General features: G+C 44.8%; 2 protein-coding genes across 4 annotated transcripts; one reads left to right on the forward strand and one right to left on the reverse strand.

The window, feature by feature from the left end:
* Positions 1 to 239: 239 nt before the first annotated feature.
* s100z (S100 calcium binding protein Z) lies at positions 240 to 3,923 on the reverse strand. Of its 3 annotated transcripts, none has more exons than XM_030353023.1 (3): positions 3,785 to 3,923; positions 3,209 to 3,407; positions 240 to 1,144 (listed from the first exon to the last, which is right to left on the reverse strand). In XM_030353023.1, the coding sequence occupies exons 2-3, from the start codon at positions 3,347 to 3,349 to the stop codon at positions 986 to 988; spliced, it is 300 nt and encodes a 99-aa protein (XP_030208883.1). In that variant the 5' UTR covers positions 3,350 to 3,407; positions 3,785 to 3,923; the 3' UTR covers positions 240 to 985. The 3 variants fall into 3 exon arrangements, with proteins under 3 accessions (XP_030208883.1, XP_030208882.1, XP_030208884.1); XM_030353022.1 differs by having other exon boundaries at positions 3,209 to 3,381; positions 3,785 to 3,913; XM_030353024.1 differs by lacking the exon at positions 3,785 to 3,923 and adding an exon at positions 3,746 to 3,779 and having other exon boundaries at positions 3,209 to 3,381.
* A 4,610-nt stretch (positions 3,924 to 8,533) lies between these two features.
* Positions 8,534 to 9,688, forward strand: ch25hl2 (cholesterol 25-hydroxylase like 2). The gene has a single exon (XM_030355477.1). The coding sequence runs from the start codon at positions 8,677 to 8,679 to the stop codon at positions 9,607 to 9,609; it is 933 nt and encodes a 310-aa protein (XP_030211337.1). The 5' UTR covers positions 8,534 to 8,676; the 3' UTR covers positions 9,610 to 9,688.
* Positions 9,689 to 11,508: the final 1,820 nt, after the last annotated feature.

Below are 11,508 nucleotides of genomic sequence, written 5' to 3' on the forward strand. Positions count from 1 at the left end.
TATTTGATTGGTTGGAACATTTAATGGTCATGAAAGACCTTGGGTAAACACGTGGTTGAACGACACAATGTGCACACACACACACACACACACACACACACACACACACATACGCACACACACACACACACACACACACACACACACACACACACACACACACACACACACACACACACACACACACACACACACACACACACACACACACACACACACACACACAACACACAGCAGAATTGAGCTCAGTGATTTATTTTACATTTGATGTGTCACATCCCAACGTCAAATGATCCTGGCCATCTGGCTGGATTAAAGAACAATTCCACATGCCATTATCTTCAAAAGACTAAAGCCTTTTTGATGAGCACAATACTCAAAACAATACTAAAGACAAAACAAATGATGATAGATATTACTAATACACACAGATAATTCAATCTATAGGATTGCTATATGGCAAATGGTTACACTGCACAAATTCTAAATGTTTTCAGGTAAAGTTTGAATAGCATTATTAGTTAGTATTAGTGGAAACGAGATGCAGTCGTTCAGAGACTATACCCTCATTCACAACCTTTTAGATTTTGACATTTATACATTTCCTACTCATACAAACTATGAATATGAAATGAATAGCATGTACAAAATAAATAATAGATATATTTGTAGCACTAGCCTAAACAATACAGGATAAGACCAAGACTTAGCGATATTCAAAAGCAATAAGGAAATTATGGATACTCTGAGACTATGCAGATTGTTGAGACATTTAGTGAGTTCTGGGCTGCATATTTATGTTCTGATATATGATATTGTATAATCTAAACTCCAGCAGAGGGTGTACATGTTATTATCAACACTGATTGGCTTCTTCCGTTACCATGGGAACACCAAACATTAATATATATATCTTTTGGGTTGGGGGGGACCTCAATGCTGAGTCACCGCGGCCTCCTGCGGAAGGGGGGGGGGTCTTCAGCTTCTATTTATCCTTCAGCTTCTGCTGCTCCTGGAAGAAGTCGTTGCATGCCACGGTGAGCGCCGCCACCAGCACCACAAACTCGTTGAAGTCCACCTCGTTGTCCTTGTTGGAGTCAAGGTCGTTCATGATCTTCTCTACGAGCAGGGGGTCCTTCTGGGACTGCAGGTGCCACAAAGAACAAGAAACATGTCATCATTAGTCAAGGAAAACTGACAGATTCATTGGATCTGCCTTTAAGTCATCTTGTATGATTAGCAATTTGATGCATGTGACAATTTTTTTTGACCGTCAATAAGTATCCTTCAAATAATATAAGGATTCAGTTGAGGTTCATTCCAACAAAAAAAAACAATGCAAATTAGACATTAATGAGATAATGCGTAATGAACTGCAGAACATTTATCCTGGAAAGAGGCAGCTGTTCATGCAACAAGACAGATTCTCTTCCTCCCACATGATACAGTATTACAGAGACCATCAGATTTTGCCAAGACTACAAAATGTACAATGTTAAACCAACCATTTATCGAATGTGGTGCGGGCTTCATCAAATAACATGTTTTATCAAAGACACAAAATTTGCTCCATTCCCCTGCATCAAAGCTCATTTGTACATTACATCTAATATATATATAATGTGCAACAGCAATAATCTGTAATGAACCTCAACAGACAAGGATAATGTCAATAATGTTGTCCATCGAGGCTGAGTAACATCCGAGTTGGCACTGACCGCCCCTGACTTGATGGCTTCTGAAGCCTAATTTGGTCTCCTACCCTCCAGGCACCAGGGCCGTCGGCTGTGTTCAGTAGAGGCCGTGAAGCTAAAATAACGCACAGCTGATCACACACACAATAGCCCTTTAATTCCCTCTGCCTCCAAATCACCAGCACCATCGCAGCGGGATTGAGAAACAGGACACGATTCTCTCCACCTTCAAGCCCCAGGGGGGGGATATTTCTGTTGGGCTACTCAGTGATGGCTGCCAACTTATCCGTTTGAAGCAAACATAAATAGGAGACGAAGAACAAAACTCCCAAGGCATTTGTGTTGACGCAGATTTAGTCCATGACTGAGCATGAACATTGATGAAGTCATGTCCTTTTATCTGACCTAAAAGTAAACATTAAAATTGCTCACGAGTTAAGACCTTAAAAGTGTCCCCACACATTTCACTCTTAACATTACCTGACAGTTAATAATAATGTTGGTTGTAATTGTATGCAGGAGAACATATCTGCTAAGCAAACAACATCTTATTTTTTCCCTCCCTGACTATAATCAATTTGGCAGCACTGGAAAGAAGGGCGTCACATCGGAGCGAGCGGAGTCTCCTCGGGGAGGAGCTGCTCTAAAGAGGTGACCACCCCCCGGGGTGCGTGACGTCATGAGGAGGGCTATATTTAGCCGGCGATACGGACGACCGAAGATGATGATGATGAGCAAGCACCTGAGGCTTGCATGTCCGCATGAGTGATGAGGAGAGGTGCGGGACAAAGGAAACAAATAGGAGGATAGATGAAGACAGGCCCTCAGGGGTCTAAACGTGTGCTCCACCTGTGCACGCTGATCGTCAGAAGTGTCTCAGGGGTCTGGGAGATACGTAGAATGCTACTTTGTATTACTCTATCTCTCTCCCTCTCTCTTCTATGCTTAATAACGTACACTGTCATATAGAGTAATGGATGGTTCATTTCTACAGCAGGGTAAAAGACAACAAGAACAATTTCTTAAATAAACGTAATCATCCTTTACTCAAATATTCCTCATGGTCATGATACATCCACATAAAAAACAACACATAAGTTAAGGGAAATGCACCTCTCTGTGTAAAATACATCAAGTATTATAGCTATTTTGTATTATTGTAGTGAAGTATTTTTCTAGATTTATTTAAGAATTATATGAAAAACCATACTTGGAATATCTTGATATCTAGAGTTTGTCATCAAAGTTGTGTGATAATGTAATTTAAAGCCAGGTATTTTGACCATTTATAACCCAATTGGGCTATATTGGCTGTACTTCAATCGAGTATTCATTCAACAGGTGAATCTGTTGGAACAGGAAGTCGCTTCAAACTGTTCCAGAACTGTTCCAGAAATTTCCAAAAACTGTTCTGTTCCACATCCATACCCTACATAAAGGTCCTAGTAAACTCATGGCGCAAAAACCTGTGAAGGTTAAGGACGGTACAGCTAAAAAATATAAATTTGCTTTACCGTGAGGAAGTCGGTGAGCTCACTGGTCAGGAGCTCTTTGAGCTCGCCCTTGTTCAGCTTGTACTTGTCCCCGTCGTTTCCTGAGTAGTTGTAGAAGACCTTGATCATGGCGTCCATGGCTCCCTCCAGTTGGCTCGGCATCTTGGTCAGAGGATGGAGGATTGTGGAGTGATCTGGGAGGAAGATGAAATAAAAACACCTACAATAAAGCAGAAGGGCACCTCCTCATTTACACTGGACTGTTCTAACGAGATGTCTGAATAGATCAACATATAGATCAACATATAAAGTTGCCTTTGTATAATCGATAGTATCATATGTCATCTTAATCTAATAGGCGTATTAAATATACCATCTAAAAAATAACACAACCTCAAATTACATTTCACAATCTTCCTGTATATTCATGGAATAAAAGCACATGTAATAAGAAACTAGTAGAAGTTGACTATATGACATCAAAGAGAGCTTACATTGAGGATAACAGCAAGACACTACAATGAACTAAACAAGCTTATCCCTGCCAGTATCCCCTACCTGCGGCCCGCTATCAGCGTACAACAGAGCGGTACTCACCCCTGGATAGAGTCGGATGGAAATGTGCCGCGAGGTAAGGCAGGAGCACTTGTTTATTAGGAGGGATCTAAACGGCACCACCCCTCTCCCGTCAGGATAATTAATTCCACAGGTGAACGGCGTCCATGGCAACACTCCTTTTTTTCTTTCCACCTTTTAATCAATACTCTGAAAAACAAAACAGGTGCTCGAGTCGGTGGCATGGCCCCAGGAGACTACCTCAGTCCTCCGCAGGCTCCGGTTGGAACCCTTGAACCCAGCCGGAATGAGAGGAACAGGGGGGAGGAACAGCAGGGAGCTCTCTGCTAACACACAGGAGACCTGGGTAGTGGAACGGGTTCTGAGGGATGTGGTCATGCGTTGGAGTGGTTGTGAATAGCAAATTGGTTGAAACATTTGGGACTCAATTATTAAAGTTCCTAAAGGGAAGATGTCATTGTGTTGTTTTACTTAGTCTCACTGTGGTTTTGTATAGAACGGTTGGGGCACACACCATCTCTTTCCTGGCACCCAGTTTTAAGATTCCATGAGCTGTGTTTAGAACCCCCCCCCCCCCCCCCCCCCCCCCCCCTCGAGGGGATGCTGTCATCAGGTGTGCAGAAGAAACGTTTCCTTTACTCGCTGCTCGCAACTCACACACCGTTCATCAGCTGATGAAAGAGTTTCAGCACCTAGCCGCCCAGCTGGTGGTGGACCTGTTCATTCTGAGGTTAACCATAAAGGAAAAATGATCACTTCTGAACGTACACACACTGCCCAACCCCATCCCTCCCACGTATTTACAGCAGAAACTGGTCAATTTACGCTCTCCTGTTGCTTATGTGATGTCCACAGGGCCGTCGGACTGCGGGGACAAAGGGGACAGTTGTGGGGGGGCCCAGGGCAGAGGGGGGGCCCATGACCAAAAAAATAAATATATATATATTTTACCTTTTTTTTTTAACCCCCTCCCCCCGTCAACAATCGCTTCTCCCCCCCCCCCCCCCCCCGTCAACAATCGCTCCCCCCCCCCCCCCCGTCAACAATCGCTTCACACTCCCCCCCCCCCCTCAACAACCTGGCGCAGGGGGGCCCATCAGTACCTATATTATAGGGGCCCAGGATTTGGTGCTACGGCCCTGGATGTCCATCACAAAAATTCAGAATGTGATGGACAGTGGCGGTTTTAGGCACGGGCGACCCGGGCAGACGCCCGGGGCGGCATATTTGTGGGGGGCGCTAAATCACATGGGGGGCGCCACGAGCAGTATAAAAAAAAAATGCGCTGCGCAGCGGTTGTCAATGAAGTACGACATAACATTGTGTTACGTCCCCCCCCGTCCCCCCCCGTCCCCCCGTCAACAATCGCTGCCCGGGGCGAAACTGGACCTAGGATCGCCACTGGTGATGGACATTCTGAATATATATTTAACAATTAGCTATTCATAGGGCTATTCCCTACTATTCACAGAGTCTGAGGTGAATAATTGTTTTAGTATATACTACACGTGAACACTCCAAAAAGAAACAGGATAACACTTTTTTGCCAGGATTTATTTGTTTTTATGAGCGGTTATTTGTTTTCATTAGCTTGATGAGACGACTGTCACACAATATCCCGAGTTTGAGATCTTCATCATGGGATATTGTCCAATATCCCAAGATAACGAACCAATCAAATTGTGCCATCTGGTTCACGTGTAGCATATACTCAGTATATATATATTGCATATGTTTGGTAGTTGTTTCAAGTGAATGTATTAGTTTGTTCTGATTGGTTAATTAATGGGTCAATAAGTTAATAAACCGTAATCTGTATCCTCTGAATTGAGTTGTGTGCAAACTGTTGTTTTCTCGTAGGTTTGCTTAACTTCTATGTATTTAGGATCTTTGTATTTCTATCCTTTTATTCCAATTTAATTAATCCAATGTGACCTAATAGAGAATCACATCCGCTGATTAGATTGAATCCTCCTCAGAAGCAGCTTGACCTCGCCACACTGCTCCCGTTAAATAACTTTACTGTAATTCACATTTGATTTGACATACGTCCTTGATTGAGAAGGATTTGGCCATATCCACTCTAATGTCTGATGCAAGGGCTATATGGGCTGATATTCAAATCTCTGTCTAGATTGTGATGACAAGCCCCACAGTCAACTCACAGGGCCCTCTAGCGACGGCACAACGTATTGCTGGCGCCTGATTTAATTCTGCCACACCGAGCGATCTAGCGAATAACCTCAGCGATAGTCTGGTTTAGGTGGAGGTTGAGCGGTTGCAACCGGGTTTACCTTACTACTAAGGTCGGACAGACCCCCGCTGGTAATTTAGGTGGAGCTCAGCACGCCTTACCTCCTGACAACACCTGATGGACAACATGAAGAACCAGACCACAATTATGTTTGCACTCATCATCTCACACAACCTTGAGATGGGTTCCAGCAAGGCAGTCAACTTTTAAGACCGCAAATATGCTTCTCACTTTTCACCTGAGACACCACTTTCATACCGAAAGTGGTTATGCACATGTAACAGACAGTAGCCTAGCTCTGCACATCACACTACACAGCCCACCAGGAAGTGGCCCCACAGCCCATATGGATGAGATTATTACCAAATACCAACCCAACCTGTGACAGCTGATCCAACTCAATGCATATCTACCCTGGTGATGCTTTGCGAGGGGGTCACACGTTGGTGACGTGAAGAGTTGACCCTGTGTGAGGTCGATGATGCTGTGCAGGTGTTTTGCAGCTGACAAAACTGTTCAGACATAACCTAGAGCGCACAGTGCCGTGTGGTGTCTTGCACGCCCTCTGCAGTAAATACAAGGAAATTAAAGATTTACTACGCACTAGAGTAACATTTTCTAAATACAATTTCAGGTATTGGGTGCAATTGAATGAATGGGATTGTTGCTATTTGTAGCAACCATTAGCATCCAGGCTTACTACTGATTGTTTTACTTTTTTAATTTTACTAAAAATTAAAACATATAGGCCTATTTATTATTTATTAGTCAATCATATAAATTGCCACTTAAGTTTCCTAATTTAAGAACAGATAAAATAGTAGGAAATTGTTTGTGAATTAAATTGGATTTACATTTCCGCATTTTCCACCTCCCTGGCAAACTTTGAATGCGTTGTGTGAAAACATCAAAAATAAATGACAACCACCCTATCAAATATTCCGCTCTGTTGTGAAATGATCTAAAGTAGATGAAACCTTATAAACCACCCTATACCCAATACCAATAATAACACCCATCACTGCCCATGGAGATCCTACATGGAGAGTTGAAGTCCTGTTTGACCTTGGATTTGGTCACTGTTCCAATCGATGATCTCAATCAGTCCACTAACCCCACTAACCCCTCTAACCCCTACCTGCTCCTTAATGACCTGTCTCTGAACTGTCTAACCCCTACCTGCTCGTCAATGACCTGTCACTGTACTGTCTAACCCCTTCCTCCACCTTAATGATCTGTCTCTGTACTGTGTAACCCCTTCCTCCTCCTTAATGAATGAGTCTGAAGTCAGTGAACTGTGCTGTGGATCAACGCGTGTGATAAATGACTAAATTGGTAGTCGCTCAGAGGTTGAATAATAATATAAAAAAATTAAATGAATAAAAATGCAATGAATCAATGCTTTAACAAAATATAAGCTTTCCCAATATAGACAATAAATATCGCATAATTTATTTTTGTTACATATCCACAAAGCAATTCCATCTTATTACATAACATCTTCATAACATTGATTCATTAACTTTAATCATAAGATTATCTTAATAATAAACTTCCTCCATGGCACACCATAGGAACATGAACAGTGGGGGGCATTAGCTGCTTTCCAGGCTTCAACAATGATGGCTCTGTGTGTCAGCGGAGCCACCGCCTTCCTTCTCTACATCAGCTGAACGGCGCTTTTCAACTGATCCTGGCTGTGACAGTTCCGACAGAGTGTTATGATTAATGACTTGTAGACTGACTATAATTACTAAACCTGCTGCGAGTGTGTGACTGTATGTGTGTGTATGCACGCACATGTGTGTTTATGTGTGTGCACTAGTGTGTTTGTATTTGTGTGTGTGTGTGTGCGCAGACTTGTGTGTGTGTGTGTGTGTGTGTATGTGTGTGTTGGCAACAGTGTGTGTGTGTGTGTGTGCATGCACATGTGTGTGTATGTGTGGGTGCCTGTGTGTGTGTGTGTGTGTACCTCTGTGTGTGTGTGTGTGTGTGTGTGTGTGTGTGTGTGTGTGTGTGTGTGTGTGTGTGTGTGTGTGTGTGTGTGTTTGTGTGTGTGTGTGTGTGTGTGTGTGTGTGTGTGTGTGTGTGTGTGTGTGTGTGTGTGTGTATGTGTGCATACATGTGTGTGCTTGTGTGTGTGGGTGCCTGCGTGTCTGTGCATTTGTGTGTGCATTAGATAAGGGTGAGAGGATGAAAAGAAGCACAATTGTAAACTATCCCATAGACCTTAAGAGCTCCACAGCAGACTGAAGGAGGTCCTCAGAGTGACGGCTCAGGTCTCAACTCCAGGCCCAGTAGTGGAGGTGCGCCCTCCATGATCTGGGTCAGAGATGGGAGCTATTGTGGCCCGGGTTGTGAGTCCTGGCGGTCGTCCTGGTGCCATGAGAAAGAGCCCTTTAGTGAGCGCTTCTTTTGAGACACGGGGGTGGGCTGGTATGGGGGGTGGGGCTTTTCCATACATAAGACCAGCTAACGAGCTGCCCGTGCAATTTGGCACCGGCCACACCAGATGATCTGCTTCCTTTTTGTTTCTGCTCTCCATACACAAAGAAACCTTGATTCCCTTCAGAGTGTTATTTCCTTCCTTTCTGCAGCTGGCTCTTGGCTGTAGGTTCTCCTCGTGAAGCACAGCGTGCCGACGCTGCTGGATCCAGACATGAGCAGCAGCAGGGCGCTCCGCAGCAGCCCGGACGATCTGTCCTGGGTGCTGGACCTCGGCAACCTGACCGCCGCCCTGCTCCCCGAGGGCTTGGTCCTGCAGCCCGTGTGGGACCACCTCCAGCAGCACCATCAGCCCCTCCTGCGCAGCCCGCTGTTTCCCGTGGTGCTGTCCGTGTCCACCTACTTCGTCCTGGTGGGTCTGTACACCGGCCTGGACCTGTTGGCGCCCACCTGGCCCTGCGTCAACCGCTACAAGCTGCACCCGCAGCGCCCCGTCACCTCGGCCCACGTCTGCTCCACGCTGGGCGTGACGCTCTACAACCACCTCGTGTACATCTTCCCGGCCGCAGTGGCCCAGTGGCTGTGGCGGCCGGCCACTGGGCTGCCGCGCCAGGCGCCCACCCTCTGGGAGTTCCTGCTGGGGATCCTGGGCTGCACCGTGGTCTTTGACTTCCAGTACTACCTGTGGCACCTGCTGCACCACAGGGTGCCCTGGCTGTACCGGACGTTCCACGCCGTACACCACCAGTACAGCCAGCCGTTCAGCCTGGTCACCCAGCACCTGTCTGGCTGGGAGCTGTTCAGCGTGGGCTTCTGGGCCACGGTGGACCCCGTCCTGCTGCGCTGCCACTGCCTCACCGCCTGGGGCTTCATGGTGTTCAACATCTACGTGTCCACCGAGGACCACTGCGGCTACGACTTCCCCTGGGCCATGCACCGCCTGGTGCCCTTCGGCCTGTGGGGCGGCGCCCCCAAGCACGACGCCCACCACCAGAAGCCCGCCACTAACTTTGCTCCTTTCTTCTCCCATTGGGACTGGCTGGGGGGAACCAATACCTCCACCACCAGCAGCACCCTCTCAGGAACCACCCCCACCCTCAGCACAGAGGAGGAGGTAAAGGAGGAGATGAAGGGAAGGAAAGACTAAACTACAGACGATCCACCTTGTCCCTTAGATCAGCGGTCCCCAACCCCCGGTCCGCGGACCGGTACCGGTCCGTGGGTCATTTGGTACCGGTCCGCAGAGAAAGATTTTTTTTTTTTTAATTTTTTTTTTTTTTTTATTCACTTCGCAATACTGTCACTCTTTTACATGCCATAAGTCTATATGGAGTTGTTAGATTGCATATAACATGTTTGCATTTTTGGCAACCTCTGCGCAACATAACCCAACCACCCCCCCCCCCCCCGGTCCGTGAAACTTTTCGGAGAATCATAGCGGTCCTTGATGCTGAAAAGGTTGGGGACCGCTGCCTTAGATCACCTCTTAGACCCCCCCCTCACCACATTCTGTAGGTTCTTGTGGTTTTCATGAATGATCCTCCATTTGGCTCTTTTCCTATTCCGTTGTTTTTACCAAACACTCTGACTTTAACGCTTTTTCAGGAATGGGATTGTTTTTGATTATGCGTCTGGTAAGGGATTCATATAATCAGCTTGCATATTGACATACCTTTACATGATGTACTCATCTTTCATAGAGATGTTTGAGTTTCAGTGTTATTCTTGCATGTATTCTCTCAGGTTGTTTTTGCATTTGGTGTTGGGTGTTTTCTAAGCTATCTCTTGAGAAGAAGCAGAACTACTTTCTGGAACCTGTTTGTGGAAATTATATTCCCTGTGTTTGCTCTTACTCGTCAAGAAGAAGCTTTTTAGTCACTAGAGAGACATTAAACATGTACTCTTTATGCTCCCTATCAGCGGTGAGCAGTCTTGCTTGCTCAAAATGCATGGACGGATGTCCTGGTGGCCAGTATGGGGTGTGGGGAAAATACTAATTAATTTTTGCTAACATTGGTTTGAAAGCTCTCATTAGCAGAAACCTTTCTAAAATTCACAAAAACAGGTACTGTCGTGATACATGTTTGTCAAAAATATTGCACATTGATGAATTTATAAACTTAATGTTGGAATTTGTTATTAATACAAACATATACTTGTGTTATTTCTTCTATTTATTTGAATGTATCTAATCGTTAAAACTATTGCCTATCATAATGATGAAAATATTTGAAAGCTCAAAAAAATATTTGAATACCTATTCAGTAGTATTTGAGTGCTGAACTAAATTGAATCATCTAAACATATTGAGTACATGATATGAAATGAATCGATTTAGACAGCAGAGGTCGCTAGAGGCTTGATGAATATACAATTCTGCAGCTGCATAAGGTAGGCCTACTTGTGTAGTTGTATTGCCCAATAATAAAATGGTTTTATTTTACCATCGTCATAATGGCGGACTCCTGAGCTTTATTCACCTTCATTTTTACCTCTTACATTTAATGAATTATAAGACAATACAATATTCTACACGATGAGCCTAATGGGTGCATTTGATAGAAAATGTGTTCTAGTGGTTGAAGCCATGCAATATAGCATATAAAATGCATTCAGACCTGTATTTGCCTGCCTACCTCTTTCGACCACATTCCTTTCTTTGTTTTCCCTTAGGGTGCCGTTGGTTGAAACCTGCAGGACTGGTTTAACATGTTACCTAAAGCAGAAGGGAGGTATACAGGCTGCAGCCTATTCAGGGCGCTCAGTGTGTGTGTGTGTTTGTTATAAGGATATAATTACAATCATTGCGTCTCTTATACACATTAACCATGTGCTGGTCTGCCCAGTGTTTTTACCTGCTCATCACCACCAGCAGTTTCTACGATACCACGGTCACCTAAGGCATTGCTGCCACCACCTCAAGAACGCACACAAGGGCGCACATATTTACAAAACATTGAAGTGCGTTAATCATCCCCGTTTTTCAATTAGGATTATGACAGCAATTTTCAATTGATTCAGTGCTTTTACTAAGTTCTTTTTCTGA

Source organism: Gadus morhua, chromosome 4 (genome assembly GCF_902167405.1).
Source record: "Gadus morhua chromosome 4, gadMor3.0, whole genome shotgun sequence".
Lineage (NCBI taxonomy): Eukaryota > Metazoa > Chordata > Actinopteri > Gadiformes > Gadidae > Gadus > Gadus morhua.